The sequence below is a fragment of the Gossypium arboreum genome, chromosome 8 (assembly GCF_025698485.1).
Source record: "Gossypium arboreum isolate Shixiya-1 chromosome 8, ASM2569848v2, whole genome shotgun sequence".
Classification (NCBI taxonomy): domain Eukaryota; kingdom Viridiplantae; phylum Streptophyta; class Magnoliopsida; order Malvales; family Malvaceae; genus Gossypium; species Gossypium arboreum.
In genome coordinates, this window is record NC_069077.1 from 134,092,399 (window position 1) to 134,110,356 (window position 17,958).

Consider the following 17,958-nt stretch of genomic DNA (forward strand, 5'->3'; position numbering starts at 1 on the left):
ACGACGAGGGGTTGGTGGAGATGGAAACGAATCTATTATTTCCAGATGGATCAAGTGAAGCTAGTTTTTTGGGAAGCGGTTCAGACAAATGCACTCCAGGGCCCAATCAGCCAATACCACCTCCGCCTTGCGGCGGCGGCTCATTCAATCGTAACTGTAGAAAGTGACGCAACTCGTGATTTTCCGCCTAATCACTCTCTCTTCGCCGACCATGTGTTTACTTGCTTTTATTATTCGTGTTGCTAATGAAGGAGCATTTACTCTCTTTTTTAGATTAATTAAAATATTAATGTTTTGGAAGTTAGTTTGTTGTTTTGCTTATTGTTTTGAATAAGGAAAAGTATAGTCAGTAAGAAATAGACGTCATCTGCATCCCTAAATCCTTTTTTAATAGTTTTGTATCGTATCAGAATTTTTATCATAAATTTCAGTATTTTCATAATAAAAAAATCAAAACTAAATTAAAATCTTAAAATTTAAGATAAAATTATTGATGTAATATAAAACTATTAGAAAAGGGATAATATCCATGTTTCATTTGAATAAATATCTAAATTTGTTGTTATAAAATATGAACTTATTTTAACTACAATAATGAAAAATTTTAAGGACCAATACTTTTTTATGAGGTGTGATCGGGTCACCTCATAAAAATGGTTGTTTTTAATAAACAGTTTGATTTATTTAAACAACGATTTTGGTTTACGAAATTCAGAAAGATGGGTTCGGGAGTCGGTTGCGCACGAGGAAGGATTAGCACCTTCGTAACGCCCAAAATTGGTACCTAGTTAATTAATTAGTGTCATAGTGTCGAAAATTGAGAACTTTGAAGAAAAATACGATCTATCGTTAAATTATTGCTTAATTGAAAATTTTTGAGAAAAAGAGTATATTTTACGTTAACCGAGGAAAAGAATTATATCCTGTAAGTTAGGACACAATGTCTTAAATCCCCAATACGCGAATAAACGCCGAAAAATTTATTTTGGAAGATGTTTGATTATCTCGGTTTTAGAAAGAGATCATAGCTCGTGAGTTAGAACACGATCTTTTTCTTAATTCCCGAAATTATTTAAAAAAAAACATATGTTTTAAAAAGGTACTCGTGTATTCAGATTTATTGAGAAAATCGAAACCTTGTAAGTTAGATAACAACATTTTCAAATCTCGAAACACGGAGTATTGCTTATAATAATTTTTAATGTATCGGGCAAAATGTAGCACGAATTTGTAGTAGAATACAAAAATGAATTACGGTGCTAACATGCATATAGGATAAATGCATTTTAATGACAATGTGCGAGATCGAAAATAAGCGAGCCAAAAAAAAAAAGTAAAAATAAAATTTGAAACTAAAAACATATTAAACAAATAAAATGAATAAATATTACGTAAAGCAATTTAATAATAATATTAACAATAATGAGGATGTTATTGATAATAATGAAAAAAAGTTTAAAAAATTATATAAAAGATATAATTAAATACATAATAAAAATGATAATAACAAAAGCGAGGATAAAATTAAATACGTATATTTTTAAAAATAATAATGAAAACAACATTAATGTATAAATAGAAATAGGAATATAAGAAATATAATAATAATAGGAATATACATAGATAAAAAACAATAATAATAATAAATATAATAATAGTAATAGTGATAATAATACAAAATATAATAATAACAAATAAATAAGTATTGAAAGGAAATGTAATTTTAATGGTAATAATAAGGAAAATAATAACAATAATACAATAATAATAAAGTAGTAATGAAAATAAAAATAACAATAATAGTAAAAATATAATAAATAATAGTAAAAGAAAATAATAAAATTAACTAATTTAATAATAAAGTATCTAAATAACTAAACAAGGGACTAAATTGAATTTTAAACAAAAATTTGGGGCAAATTCGAGACAAATAATGAAGGAAATGGACCACATTGAATGCGCGAATAACAAGGAAGGGCCCTCCAAAACGCAACACTTCATGTGGGACCAAAATGAAATAAAAAATAAATTACAGGGTAAAATTAAAATTTAAAAAAATTTGATTGCAAACCATGAAAAAGCAGAAAGGCCAAAAGTACAAATAACCCTTCCACTTAAAAACGTGCGGACCGTAGTCCGGACGGGACTGGTCGAGTCGGATCGGGTCAGGGCAAAACGACGTCGTTTTGGGGGCCTATATAAGTAAATTTTTTAAAAAAAAAATCATTTCATCCTTTGTGTTAAAAAAAATACCTTCAAAAGCTCTCCCAATTCTCTCAAAGCCCTCTCCCTAAGCTCCGGCGAGATCACCGCCGTGGGGTTGCCGTCGGCCACCGCGGCCGAAAAAGTTTTTTTTTTATTTTTTTGATATATTTTTAATATACGGATGTATAAGCTGTAAAAGAAGATAAATGAATCTTTATATGTATAAATAGCTTCGAAAAGCAAATAAATAAAAGTAATAATAGATAAAAAGAATAACACCTTTTATCCGAATCTTACTCATCTGTTTTAGTATTTCTTGCTGCAATCGAATGTTTCTATTGGTGTTTGAATCTCTTTTTCTGTTCTATTTCATGTCCAAAAAATTACATTCGGTTTTCTTGGCTTATATAGCCATTTACAAAATATTAAATGTATTTGTGTATCCCCGCTTGTCATTTCCATTTTAATTTTTGCAAGTGCAAGTGGAGGGCAGTGGAGTGGCGATGGTGACGCGACAGTGGTGGTGGCAGACCTGGTATGGGGAGATGGGACAGAGAGCAGAGGTGGCAGCAATTAGGTTGACTTAGGTTTTTTTTTTTTTTTGTTTCTAGGTCGGGCTATTAGGGTTTTATTTTTTTGGGCCGTTTGGGTTGGGTTAAATTTTAGGTATTGGGTTCTATTGGGCTGATGGTTTAGTTGGGGTTTAGTTTGGGGTTATTTGGGTCTTTGGTACTTGGTTTGTACTTGGGCTAAAATTGGGCCTCAATATCAGTGTTTCATATAATCCTTTCTCATTTAAATAAATATCAAAATTTGTTGTTATAAAATATGAACTTATTTTAACTACAATAATGAAAAACTTTAAGGACCAAAGTGAGAAAAATGATACACTTTAAGAGTTATAGTGCACATTAAATCATTATTATTTTACAAAAACATTTGGCTTTTAATATATCAATTTCACCGACAAATGTTACGTGGAATGGTAAGGTAGATTGTCTTTTCATGGAGAAAACTCATATTCAAGTTTTGAAGATTATATTATTGGGATGGATAGCTACAAACCCTGAAAAAGATTTATCTTTTTATGAATAGTAAAACGAACATCAATGACACTTTAATCATATTATTTAAAGAATCTTTCCATTAAGTACAAGTTGAAAAACTATTGTTTAAGCTACACTTTGATAAAGTTTAAAACAGCGATGACAGTAAAATTAAAAGTAATGGTAGAATATGTGTTTCAGATTCAAACAATGGTAAGATAAAAATAAAAATGTCCATAAAAGTCATCAAGTTAAAAAGGATTTTTATAAACTATTTATATATTTAAAATAATTTTAAATTTAATACATAATATAATATTATTTATTTGTATTTATATAATTTATAATCCGACAAAGTTTAACATAAAAATAATCAATTCAAAAGCATTTTAATGAATAAAATTAAAATTTGAAGGTTGATAAGTCTGAGTAAAATTTAATGGAAATAAATACAATTAGTAGAGATGTCGTTATTTAAACAACTTGGTTGAGTTATTGTGAAACCAAGAGATGATTTCTTACATTATTTGGGCGAGCTGATGAACTCAGGAAGATAACTCTGAACTCTACTGTTATAAACCATTAAGATAGAAGAGGCCATAGTTCCTCTCTGATGCTGGACCTGCCTTCCGATTCTCATTTTAAGCAACAATAACATATAGTCGGTGTGCCTTGTTTCTCTTGTATCCTTTTTCTTCTTCCTTAATTCAACCTTTTTCCCCCTCCCACACCCCTACTTCCAACACCAGACTCCCTTTGCTCCCTGCTCTCAATGATTGAAATTGTCGAAGTAAAAAAGTTTGCAAAGGGGCGGAAGGAAGGTGCGCAGGCCGAGTCTGGTGTTGGAAGCAAGGGCTTGGGAGGGAAAAAGGAAGAAGAATGAAATATGACCCAAAAAAAAAAAGAATAAAAGGAAATTTTGATTGGTGGAAAAGTTTGACTGAGTATTTTATAATTGGATTTGATCAACAAATGATGTGCCAAATCAGTGGTTATGGGGTAAAAGTTTAGCGATTAAAATGAAAAAAATTTCTAACGACAGGTGATGAATTTGGATGTGACCAAAATAAACACATTTTAAAAGTTAGGTAATCAATTAAGCAATTTACCCCCTATATATTATATATATCCACTTTAATTGTATAATTTCTAGTTACAAGAAAGGTGGCATTCTTGTAAATAGGAAAAATTATTGTAGGAATTCGAATGTCGATATATTTAAAGGTAATTTTATAAACAAATTGAGTTGACCCAAAATTCTACTTTGCCTAATTAAAAATGGAAATAAATAAATAAATAAATTGCAAGTGTGATGGATAAAAGAAATACAAGAAAAATAAAAGATACACCACCTTTTAAATTAAGCAAACGTTATTGGCTCTCCGCTTCCAACATTAAAAAATGATCCTAAAAATTATACCTCAATCTCCATATTCTAACATAAAATTCAACAGTAAAAATAATAAAATTATATTTTCAACCTTAAAAACTATTAACATAAAATTCTTTGCAGTGACAAGGCAGAACCTATCATCAAACACAATGACATCTACAAACATGGTCCATGGGATGGGATGTTCCAGCTTATAATATACTCCTTATTAAGCTTAAAATCAGCAGCTTGAAGATATAAGCCCAAATCACTGAAATAAAAGGACATATAAATCATACAATGGTCTATCAATACCAAACAATGTTTTAGAAGTAAGACCACTGCAGTAACATTTTGCTGCAAAAGTATCGAACCCCGAACTTAACTCACTTGATACATGAATAGGCTCAGAGTTCCAATCCCATCATCTGCAGTTCTTTCTCTATAATCCCAGACTAGACTAAGACCTCTATAGTACCAAAACATGAAAAACATAAATCATGGACCTTATTTTAAGACTACTGTTAAATTTACAATCCGTACAAGGCTCTATGTACTTTTTTTATTTTTTCAGAAGCTCCCTTGTATTCAAGTATGGTTAGCATCCACAACAACATCCAACAGTTTGTTAATAGCTTAAATTTATGGAACTGAGAGGGAGGATGAAAATTTAATATATCTATAAGATTTCTTTGCATTTCACCTACCTTGAGTTCCCTATGATCGGAAGCATCTGTATTATGGAATGCTTTCTCAAGGCTGGCGGAAAGAGCTTGCTCCTTGCTCGTGGTGCTTATCGATTGCTTGGTTATCGACGGAAATGTCATGGCTGCTTCCTTCTGTCTCTGGGGCTATCTCTCTCACATCAGCTATTCTTGCCTCTGTTGCCTGAATATCACTCCATTCACCCTCACCAACTGGTTGGATGTTGACTTGATCCACTGCCATGCGGACTACGCTCTCCCCTGGCACCGGCACTGCTCTAGAAACACTAAGACAAGCTTTATCGACGTTCTCTGACAAGTCAACATTCTTCGTATCAGGAGGACTGTTACTGGTATTTGAAGACTCGGTCTTCTCCTCAAAAATTTGCTTTGTGTCACTCTGTTGTCTGTGAATCAAAATAGAACACAATATCAACTCCTGTAGCCTCACAAGCATATGTATGTTTCTAGTTTCAGTTCTACAACAAATACCTCAACAATACTAAACAAAGTTATACAGAAGCTATAAACAAGTAAATGGAGAGAAAATGGCTTTATCACCCAAAAGAGGGGAAAAAACAAGAGTATTTCGTTACCATATGAAACAATTTAATCAATGCACTTTTACTCTTCTACCTATGATTTTGTCTTAATTTAATCAATGCACACAATGTTTTATGTATCCTCAAACCTTGATTGCTATCCAAGCATACCACCTTGAGCCCAGATGGCCACAAAACATATGATTTCATGATGTGAAAACACACAAAGACTTCTGCATTTTCAAGCATGATATTGAGGTTTTCTCTGGTATTACTTGATGTGCATGGTATAATATAAAACTAATTCCTCTTGTTAATTACTTCTTTTTCTAGAACTTAAGTTTTTCAAAGATTTCCTGTCGTTTATCAAGTGCATGAATTTACAAGCCACAGTTCTAAGGATGGAAAAATTCTTTAAAAAATAAGACATCAAACCTTTGGAGATGTGCCTGTAAGACATTCACATAAGCAAGAAGTTCTTGCTTTTCCTTCACCGCAGCAGCCTCTTTCTGTGCTGCATCTTTTATTCTTGCCTCAGCATCCATTTCAGTAACTCTGACCTTCTCTTCTGCTCTCACAACTGCTGCTTCTAATATCACAGCACTCTCTCGAGCTTTTGCAAGCTCAGTACGCCACATATGTGCCTCCTGCATGGCAGTGTCTCTCTGCCTAATCAATTGATCTCTTTCTTTACTTAGGGACCCAAGCTTTTCTTCAGACTCCCTCAGCTACAAACAACAAAGAAATGACTTTACAACAAAACTTACTATGATTACAAGTCATATATGTCACATTGGAATCATAAAGCCCAGGTCAAGACAATTGAAAGTGACTTCTCAAAAGCCAATGTGAAAAGCAATGTTAGTGACATTAAGTGAATTAGATTTGAACAATAGAGGAGGATGAGAGAAGGCCAAAATATATGATTTTGGGATGCAATTGACTCCATTAGATCAATATGCTAGCAATAAGATGTGAATGACAATTTATATGTAGTCATACCTTTAACATGAAAGCTTCCTTTTGATTTTCTGAATCTTTTGTTAAGCACTCAATTTCTGCACAAGCTATTCTTCTTTGTTCATCCATTATATGAGCTGCAGATGCTGCAGATTCAGCAGCTTCAGCAGTCTCTGAAAGTTTGTCTGCTATTTCTCTTATTGTTGAATCACGGGCCCGAAGATCTCGAGCCAAATTCTGCAATTCCTCATCCTTGACTCTTAGTGTCTCCTACAAGATTTAGCTACCACTCAGAAAACCAAATTTAGGTAGAACGAAATACTTTTAACTAACAAAGCATTAACCTCAATAAGGAGACAAGTCAATGAGTTAAAAAGCCTGCTTAAGAAGCACAAACAACACATAATATCCATTTAATAGCTGTCAACCCAGGACAAGATCATTTTTCATGCTCAAAGGCCCAAACTGGAGTAAAATTTTCTTAGGTATCAGCATTATCAGGATATTCATCATTATCTCCAATTTGGCGCACCACAGTTGGCCCTTATTATCACACATTAAAATCTAGATAACTATAACAAGACAGGACCATGACCCAAGAGTGTCAGCTAGAGTTACTTTTGCAATAGTTGGACCTAAATATATACCATCAATCTTCCCAATACACTGCCAACAATAGATTTAAATTAACAATTATGAGAAACCATCATTTAATGGTATAACAATTATTTGGTTAGCTCACAACCATTATTTAATGGTAAAATGGACCACAACCATGCATTAATTGGCATGTAACTCGAGGGGATCATCAATTTTGGCATAATACGATAGCAAGGATTTCTTGATTGCACCAACACGAGCCGCAAGTTACAACACCTAAGTAGAAGCACACATCCAATTTCCAAAAGTTAACAGTTCTCTTATCTCAACCAAGCTTGCCACAACGTTTTCACATTGTTTGAAGCTATCCAACTAACTTGCGTAGGGAATAACACAAGTTTTGCCATGAAGATTTCAACAAGTATTCAATTCCATAATATGTGGATGCTATTGCTATGATTGCTTGCAAAGAAAAAGTTCATTAAGCCAAAATAATCTCATTGAAGAAATACTAATGCCAAAACCTATTAACTTATAGGAGTGTCATGCATGCCAAATGATCCCAAGAAGTCAATAATGTAAAGGTATAAATCCTTTGTTTTAGCAAAGATGGAAAACCAGAAAGCTGTGTATCTCCCTAAAAAGCAGAATCACCCAGAAATGTAAGCATGACTAGGTTACAAGGATTCAATATGGCTGTGAAAATTTGTTACATCATGGTTTGTATAAATTTAAAAAATGTGGAATACCAAAAATCAACCAAAAAGAGTAGAGATTGGATTCTGGTTCAAGGATGTTCAGTTGGAAAAGGAAAAGAAACAAACCCAGAAATTGGCTAACTTATAAAAGAGCAATAGAGATCAATAGGCAGCTCAGAGTTAGTCATGAGCTTTCTAAGGGAAAGGGATAGAAAGATTAACTTGCTGTCAACTCTTGCCAAGAAAACTGTACAGCCCAATACAACAATTGGAGTACTTCTTATGTTACAGAAAACCAAATGAGATTGATTCTAGACCTTGAAAAAGATGAATCATTAGCCATCCAGAAAAGCTTAAAACAAAATTTCTGCCACAGTAGCTTGCACAGGTTTCTAAGCTGTGCCCATTAAAGTACAGAGTACAGTATTTTCTTTTCTGCAAAATTGTGCTCATGCACCAGCGGACATCTGCATTGATGTTGTACACTCATGCAAGTGCAGATTCACACATATTCAACAGTAAAAGCTTTATGTTGTGGAAAGAATTCCAGTGTGAAGTGCAACCATTAAAACTACTCCTATCCATCAATGGAAAATAATTCAGAAATAGTAGAATAATCACGGACATTATATCTTCTCTCTGACTTATATCATATTGCTTCCTATATGTGCTCATGGCCAAAGATGGGAGCAAGAAAAAGGTGATAGATATGGGGGAACAATAAGCTACTAGCATCTTGGTTAAGGCACTGAAATAATTTCTCTTAATTAATTATTTGTAATATCCAACACAAATTTCTTAGCCATGTCATTCCATTTCAGAAAAGTATTCTGAGGCAAAACAGTCTCCTCCATGCTATATAGCTGGAGTCAAGCAAACCTGACAATTAGCAAGAGAAGCATTTGACTCCACACCTCAGGAGCAAATAAAAAGGCATATATCAATCAATCCAGTTACTTTAAGTACAGCCAGCAGAACTGAGGGTAGGAACTTTAGGGTTTTTCCATCTACCTAATCTTAATGCCAGACAGAAGCAATCTGCTAAGAGCATGTTTACATGAGAATCTACTAGATTGCTAAATGGATAAAATAATAGTAAACATTTCACAATGTCAAATACAAAAGGATAATTTGACTGTAAATAAATGACAAAAATTTTAAGCATCACCAGTGCAGCTCCTAACATTATGGAAAAGGTTATCTTATCAGGCGTAAATGTTTTGCACTTCAAACATGCTCTTACAATAAGTTGCATGTGTAAATGAGGCTTCAACCTGCTCTGTCTGAGAATAAGACCTCAATCTACGTATAACACTGGTATCTTCAAATAACCTAAAATCACAGCCCATAAACACAAGAATAGGAGATACTGCTGATAGCATACCTTCATAATTGTAAGGTCATCCATTGGACCATCGGTGGGTACATTTGTCACCAATCCTAAGGCATTTCTCAAAGATATCTGCATTGCCGCTTCAATTTCTTTAGAACATTCCCTGGCTGTTGAATTTGCAGCAGCAACTACAGTTGCAACCGTACCCAACTTTGCAGAACCATTCCCACTTAAGGAATTGACAGCCTCTTTGTGGGCCTTTAGAACCAACTGCGTTGCACTACAACAATCAAACGGAAACATGAGGATAAAACAAGGTATATGAAAAATGAGGTCTGAAAAGAGTCAGTAAATTATGTGACACGTATTCTTTTCAGATGACAGGAGATAGTATCAGCCATCATCTTCAGACAAGTTGAATTAAAGTGATAGGAATTATGTTATACACGGAATCAATCAAACTTAACAAGAAATAAATATATATACATGTATATAACAGAAAATAGAACAGTAAAAAGCTAACTTACTGTAAAGTTGATACCCAAGCTCTTGCAGCACCAGGAGTCTCCGCACAAAGAAAGTAGTCATTTTTCTGGGGAGTCCCAATATCTAAATGGTATTGTTAAGAAGCATGCAAGTTTAGCAACTAGATTTTCCACATAACATAAAAAAGAAAACCCTTAAAACTTTTCAATTTTTCATTCGAAAATTATTTGGATACAGAAACAGCAGCCTTCGTACTTTGGAAGTCCACTGCAGTGAAAAAAGTAAAAAATATATATTAATAACAATTCTCAGCCAAAGAATAGGGACTCAAGGGTCTCAGACCACCAATAGACCAAATTAGAAACAAGAAAATCACTTACTGAAAGTTAACAGGAGATATGGCAATGGTGCTGTTTTCATTGAACGTCATGATTCCCTTAACAGTTGGCTCATTCCTCCTAGTCCTAAACCAACCAAAAAATACAAAACAACAGAATTCCTAGTTTAGTTTCAATCTCAAAAAGAAAACAAGGAATAAGAACCTACAAATACACTTACTTGTATTCCATTTTCCCTGTTGTGGGGTCTAATATCACCCAACGTTCATTCCATTTCCTCAACTGTTAAAACCAATGTACATCACATAAACCAAATCACCCAAATTTCTTGAAATTTTAAATTTTTTTAAAAATGAAAATTATAGCTGAAATAAAAATCGAAACTTAGCTCGAATTTAGTACTGTAAATGCAAATTATAAAATTAACGAGAGAGAAAGAGTAGAGGAAGATCATACGGTTTCAGATCGCTTGAGAAGTGGACCTTGTAGCAAGTTCCTACCAGAGCCAGAGGCCAGCTGCCGTTTGATCTTTTCCAAACTGTTCTCCGTCGCATCCCTAACTCCCTGTTCCTTTTTCAAATAAAAATTAAAAAAAATAATCAATTCCAATTCTGATTACTATTAAAAAAATAAAAAAGAAAAGGATTTACCGTAGAAGCGCCATTTGAAGCCATGGAAGATCGAATCCGAGGGAAAAAAACGCTTTAATCTTCAGCTGAGAATATTTATAAATAAATAAAAAAAACAATATTTACTTCGTAGAAATATTGCTTTAGTTGGGTTTTTGTGTTTTTATTTTTTATTTTTTTATTAAACAGTGGGCTGTTAGGTTTGTCGCATGGACCAGCAGTTACGCTGTACTTTATTTTCCTTTTTTCAACTTTCCCCCAATTGTAATTTTCTTTGTTTTGTTGTGACCAAAAAACATTAAAGTAAAGGACATTTAATTTATTTCTATTAATAGAAATATCTATATTTATCCAGTCAAGTTATTTTTTATTTTTTATTTCTTATTTTTTAAACTTTTATAATATTTGTTTTATGGAGTTCGTTTTTCCCAAGGAAATAAAGTTACTGGCAATAATTAAATAATTTGACTGTTGAAGTATTTTTTATTTCAGATTTTTAATTTATTTTTTTGAAAAAAAAAGCATTTTTTCCTTTCATTCTGTTTGACTGGATTTTATCACTTCATCCTCCAGTCTCGGTTTGTGTAAAATCGAGTGTACTGCTGAAAAGTTAATATTCAAAGCCAAGAGACATTATTGTCCGAATATGTGCTTGCAAAACACACCGTTGAGGGATTCGGGTTCTGATCAAATCTCTTGGTGGTGATTGTCAGCAGAGAATTTCTCCCTTATAGAAATGTATAAGCATCATTTTAACACTAGTAGATCAACACTTTTTGGGTGTGACAAATTAATTTAGAGAGTTATAGCACTTAAAAAGGTGCAAGTTTTTCTATGATTGCTTATTCGAAATAGACTTTTGACTAATGAGAACATAAAAAGAGAAGTAAGACATCGATCCCTTTTGCAAACACTGTGGTTGGCATGTAGAAACGGCAATTTACATAGTAAAAGGCTGTGGATTTGCTTAATCTATTTGGAAAGCATTGATTCCTAGGTAAAATTGAAATTTTTTTTTTTAGCTTAACATTTGAGTGATGGATTCACTGAAATATCACGAACAAAAGGGAATTAAAATTTGATGGAGGAAAATGATCGACATTTTTTGCAATAGTCACTTGGTTTCTTTAAAAGAATCGTAATGACTTTATCTTCAACAATGCTAGCAGGAGTAGCTAGGATTTGATAGCCTCGGCTACGGCATAGGCAAGATTGTTTGGAAATAATGGTAGCATAGAGCAAATGGCATGCAAGTTAAGGACAAAAAATACTAGCAAAGGCCTAAATCGGGATGGGTCACGGTTAATATTGATGGCTCGATGTCAACAAGCAAACAAAGGGTAGCAATAGGAGGAGCATTGGGAGGATCAAGGGGAGGGTGGCTGGTGGGTTTTGAAATGGTAACAAGTATGGCTAGCATCTTCCAAATTGAAGCTCGGGCTATCCTTGAAGGCTTGAAGCTAGCATAGATGAGGGGTTTCAGACAGGTTGAGGTGGAAAGCGACAATGCCCTGTTGATTGACACTATTAGGAACAACTTTGCAACAAACAGTAATACAATAGAAAGTAATAAGGTTGATAATTACTTAGCAAAGACAATAGGAGGTGGAATGAATTAATTGGTTGTATTGGTTGATCCACCATCATATGTATGAAGGCTTTTAGCTAAGGATATTGACAGCTCGATGCAAGTGCGTCGTTTGGGTTCTAGCTTTAGTGGTATTTTAGTCATGTACTAAATCCACCTTTTATTTTCAACCAAAAAAAAGATAACTTAAAATAAGTTTTTTTTTTATAAAAGTTTTTAATTTAAAATAAAAATTAATTGTACCAAATATCTTCAGGTTGTAGATTAAATTTGTTGCACTTACATAAATCATCCTAAAGAAATTTGTCTCAAAAAAATTATGTTGAAAAAACTAAACAACCTTACAGAAGATAAGGAAGGGATCAAACCCCTAGCAGGATGATACCTTGCAAAGGTGAAGGAGGACCTGGCTTGAGATTAATCTTAAGAAAATCTTCGAGAAGTAAAAGTGTTCATTGTTCCATCACTTTTTAGCACCAACTTCTCAATTTTGAGACCAATTATATTTGATATTATCAAGTCAACTCAAGCAGACCCTAAGCATGGCCATCCATCACACTACCCTTAAATCTAGATGGTAAGGCATCATTTTGAGGGAGAAACATCAAGCTTTCCTCATTTATATAAGCTTTCTCATCGCCAAAGAGAGATCAGGTCTGAATCTTCCACAAACACTCGACTTCTTTCCTAACCCTCTGATCTCACCATCATTGTCCCACATGCCACAAATGACTTTAGACACCACAACAATGAGAATCACCCATAACTTTCAATATCAAATCTTTGTATCAACCAAATTTTGATTTGATGTTTAAATTTTCAAAAAATCCACCTAAAATTTTAAATTAAAGTATCATTTTAATCATATCTTTTTCATTAATCTAACATCAACTTTTCAAGTTAAATGTTAGCTTGAATATATATATATTTAAGTATATTTATCAATCCATACATATTTCTAAAAAAAGAAACAATATCGTTAACATGACACTAATTCAACTAACATTGATGATATTCAAAGCTATTGAAAATTGCGAGTTGTCGAGTTTAAGTGGATTTAGACACATAATGTCTTTCTTGTGTTAGTATTTCATTAGGCGGTTAAGAAGCTAAAGTTAAATTAAGAAATTACATAAAAAGGATTAATACATAGTTTACCCCTTGAGCTTGTCCAAAAGTACTTAATTAGTATATGAATTATTTTTTTGTACCTAGTTGAACTTGTATTCCATCACCCAAATTAATACCTTCGTACTAATGCTGTTAGATTATGCTGACGTGGCACTGATGGCTAATCTGATGGTGACACGTAATAACTTCTTAGTACGCCACATGATGAGCATAAATTAAAAATATTTAAAATAAATAAATTAATAAAAAAAGAGTAAACTTTTGATAGGTTCATTCTTGATGTGAAAAAAATATACTACCTTTTTTTATTAATTTATATGTTTTTAATTTTTTTAATTCTTGAAGTTTATATTTATCACGTGACATACTAATAGACTACCACAAGTCACCAACAGATTAATTATCAGTGTCATGTCAATATAAACTAATAGTGTTAGTGTAAAGATACCAACCTAGGGGATAAGATACAAATTTAAGTATAGACTAAATCTCAGAAAAAAAGCCAGATACCAATTAAATACATGTGAACAAGATCAGACTAACCATAAAAAAAAGTATATTAAATCCGAAATTTGAGTATGAATATCCCAATGATCGAAGGTAACACAAGACTCAAATCCACCTGTGCATACTTAAAGCCCATAAAACCCAATATGCTAGGGTTTCACTAAACTCATATTATATATTACCTCATTTTCCATTTAATATTTTTCCTTTCTCGAGTTAGGGTTTTGCGCCAGGGCGAGAATCAAAGCCGCCGTCGCCATGGTGAAGTTTCTAAAGCCCAACAAAGCTGTCATTGTCCTCCAAGGCCGATACGCCGGACGCAAAGCTGTGATCGTAAAATCCTTCGACGACGGCACACGTGACCGTCCCTATGGCCACTGTTTGGTCGCGGGGATAAAAAAGTACCCGAGCAAGGTCATCCTCAAGGACTCCGCCAAGAAAACCGCCAAGAAATCGCGCGTCAAGTGCTTCGTCAAGCTCGTGAACTACCAGCACCTGATGCCCACACGATACACCCTCGACGTCGACTTGAAAGACACCGTCACCGTCGACGCGCTTCAGACCAAGGACAAGAAAGTAGCCACTTGTAAGACTATCAAACAAAGGTTGGAAGAGAGGTTCAAAACAGGAAAAAACAGGTGGTTCTTTACCAAGCTTAGGTTTTAAGTCTTCCTTTCCTTTTAACATTTTCCGTAGAACCTCTTATATCATTTGCACTTCTCTTGGTGCTGTACTTAAATTCAGCCTTAGATCGATACGGAAAAAAAGCTTGAGAATTCGAGTCCTTCGTTGTTTGGCCATTTTTGTATCATCATCGATGCTATATTGAGTTGAACTTTGTTGTTTCTGCTGCATTTGTATTGTACCTTTAAGAGAATTACGCTCTTCAATTCTTCCATGTTTAACTTCGATTTTCTGGTTCCACTTCAATTTTCCCTGATTTAGTCATTTCATCAGATTTTCTCAGTAATAAAATTTTTTTTTTTTTTTTGAAAAAAATCGAAAGGTATCAACGTGGTGGTCCTAAAATTGTAGACTAAACGGTAATGTTTACTTTAACTTGAGATCAAATCGTAACTTGATAGAATAAAGATCATCTTTCCCTATCCCTAGTCACTTTTATATTTTGGCCATTTTCCTTTAAACCTTGGTACGAACAGAATATAATTCTCATGAAGAACAGATATTTACGTCATCAATACCAACAATAATTCATGGTCAACATCAAAGCGGCAATATAACGTCCACATCATAAAAATTAAAGATTAAATTCGTATGTCTTACACCTAAATTAAAGGATAATAACGTAACATGACCAAGTGGTACTACTGGCGTCTGCCAAGTTGAGTACTATTTTGTCAGTTACAATGTACCAAGTTTTACACTGTATTATTCTCTCTCTCTCTCTGGTATATTAATATAATAATAAAGTTCTATAAAGTCCAGTAGCTTCGATGAAACCATAAGTTATAAAGTATTATTATAATAAAAATATTTTAAGTCCTAACATAAAAGACAAAATGTTCATCCTTTAATTTTACCCAAATCCAATGACGATTCATTTTAGCTTTAATTAATTTAATTTTCTAGTTCTTAATCCAGCCACTTAATCAAACGGACTTAACGACAGCCTCCCATTTACCTAACGATCATCACATAAAATACAAAATTGATTTTAAAAAAGTAAATGAAGAGATAAAGTTATCTACCTTTTTTTTTCTCTCCTTGATGATAGAAATTTTCTTTCAGTTTCTCACCTCCCAAACAGGCCCAGCAACTTTCAATCTCTGACACAACTCTGCAAAAAAACTCTGTACAGGAAGAACTTTTCTTAGTCCTCTTCAAAAGATATTTGTCCCTTTTCTCCCAAAAGTTCCTCACCTTTCGAATCTATTCTCCTTTCTCTCTCTCTTAACCGATCATGCTTCAAAGCTTAGTTCCTCAATCTCCAATCAGTTCCAACACTACTAGCTCTAATCCTAGCTCCTCCATGAAGTCAAAGCGAGTCGAAAGAGACGTCTCCGCAGCTACCGGAGAAGATTCCACTGCTGATGATCCTTCCAACAAGCGTCCTAACTACTCCTCCGGCGACAAAGCAGCTGCCGCCAATGAACATGACGAAACGGTGATAGAAGGTGAGTCTACAGGGTTAAGGCTTTTAGGTCTCCTGCTCCAATGCGCCGAATGCGTCGCCATGGATAACCTCGAGGACGCCACCGATCTTTTACCTGAAATATCCCAACTCTCTTCTCCGTTCGGTTCATCTCCCGAACGTGTCGGCGCGTACTTCGCACACGCTTTGCAGGCACGCGTGGTGAGTTCTAGCTTAAGAACCTATTCTCCACTGGATAACAAATCACTGACCTTGACTCAGTCCCAAAAGATCTTCAATGCTCTGCAATCTTACAATTCGATAAGTCCTTTGGTCAAATTCTCTCACTTCACCGCCAATCAAGCCATCTTCCAAGCATTGAGTGGTGAGGATTGTGTCCACGTCATCGATCTCGACATCATGCAAGGTCTCCAATGGCCAGGATTATTCCACATCCTCGCCTCCCGGTCAAAAAAGATCCGATCGATGAGAATCACGGGGTTCGGATCCTCGTCGGAGCTCCTAGAGTTGACCGGGAAAAGACTGGCGGATTTCGCGGCATCGTTAGGGTTACCATTCGAGTTCCATCCGCTGGAGGGCAAAATCGGAAATTTAACAGATCTGAGCCAACTGGGAGTCCGGTCAAGTGAAGCGGTGGTGGTCCATTGGATGCATCATTGCTTATACGACATAACGGGGAGTGATTTGGCGACGTTGAGATTGTTGACGCTGTTGAAGCCGAAATTAATCACCATCGTGGAACAGGACTTAAGCCACGGGGGTAGTTTCCTAGGGCGGTTCGTGGAAGCATTGCATTACTACAGCGCGTTGTTCGACGCGCTGGGGGACGGGTTAAGTGTGGACAGCCTAGAGAGGCACACGGTGGAGCAGCAGCTGTTCGGGAACGAGATTAGGAACATCGTGGCAGTTGGTGGGCCCAAGAGGACGGGAGAGGTTAAAGTGGAGAGATGGGGTGAGGAGTTGAGACGGGTCGGGTTCCAAACCGTGTCGTTGGGTGGAAACCCGGCAGCCCAAGCAAGCCTTTTGCTGGGGATGTTCCCTTGGAAAGGGTACACCCTGTTGGAAGAGAATGGGTGCCTCAAATTAGGGTGGAAAGATCTGTCTTTGTTGACTGCCTCCGCCTGGCAGCCGTCCGATTAAAATACTTTGTTCTCTATTTTTGTGTATCTAAATTTTCTAAAAATATTTCTCCAAACCTATAAAAATATATTCCCTCAATTTTCAGGATTTTTTATCATAATAATTTATGGAGAAACAAACTCTGTTCTCAATTCCTTTTGTGACTATTTTTATTTTTATTTTCATTTTCATTTTTTAAAGCCAAAAATAAACTAGTAAACGTATTGAATCAAGGTTAGGTATTAAAAACAAAATTGATTTCAAATGAGCAACATATAATTAGCACTGTCCGACATTTTTGCTTCAATCTAATCAACAACCGAAATATTTTTATCATACTAATCTTTTCTTAATATTAATATTTGTTTTTTAATGATATAATATTTAAAATTATCCATAATCTTTCCTTAATTCTTAAATAAAAGATAATACGTTTCACTACAATTAACCTTACGTCAAAACTCAATCGACTATATTATATTAATTTTAGAAAAACAAAACAAATAATAATAAAATTAAGAAGATCTTTATATTATAAATCAAAATATAAAAATAATTACAACTTTTAAAAAATATATTTTATAGCA

General features: G+C 34.3%; 3 protein-coding genes across 6 annotated transcripts; 2 read left to right on the forward strand and 1 right to left on the reverse strand.

The window, feature by feature from the left end:
* Nucleotides 1-4,604: 4,604 nt before the first annotated feature.
* LOC108469928 (uncharacterized) lies at nt 4,605-11,157 on the reverse strand. 4 transcript variants are annotated; one of them, XM_053032050.1, is made up of 11 exons: nt 10,935-11,157; nt 10,741-10,848; nt 10,505-10,566; nt 10,327-10,410; nt 10,182-10,213; nt 9,988-10,069; nt 9,512-9,740; nt 6,872-7,099; nt 6,305-6,597; nt 5,331-5,734; nt 4,605-4,894 (listed from the first exon to the last, which is right to left on the reverse strand). In XM_053032050.1, exons 1-10 carry the CDS (start codon nt 10,956-10,958, stop codon nt 5,377-5,379), a joined length of 1,500 nt encoding a protein of 499 aa, XP_052888010.1. In that variant the 5' UTR covers nt 10,959-11,157; the 3' UTR covers nt 4,605-4,894; nt 5,331-5,376. The 4 variants fall into 4 exon arrangements, with proteins under 4 accessions (XP_052888010.1, XP_017626542.1, XP_017626543.1 ...); XM_017771053.2 differs by having other exon boundaries at nt 10,741-10,854; nt 10,935-11,154; XM_017771054.2 differs by having other exon boundaries at nt 4,605-5,734; nt 10,935-11,156.
* Nucleotides 11,158-14,216: 3,059 nt separating this feature from the next.
* On the forward strand, nt 14,217-15,044 carry LOC108470138 (60S ribosomal protein L27-3-like). The gene has a single exon (XM_017771374.2). It carries the CDS (start codon nt 14,398-14,400, stop codon nt 14,803-14,805), a length of 408 nt encoding a protein of 135 aa, XP_017626863.1. The 5' UTR covers nt 14,217-14,397; the 3' UTR covers nt 14,806-15,044.
* Nucleotides 15,045-15,584: 540 nt separating this feature from the next.
* Nucleotides 15,585-17,511, forward strand: LOC108470137 (scarecrow-like protein 23). Its single transcript, XM_017771373.2, has one exon. The coding sequence runs from the start codon at nt 16,061-16,063 to the stop codon at nt 17,390-17,392; it is 1,332 nt and encodes a 443-aa protein (XP_017626862.1). The 5' UTR covers nt 15,585-16,060; the 3' UTR covers nt 17,393-17,511.
* The last annotated feature ends 447 nt before the right edge of the window (nt 17,512-17,958 follow it).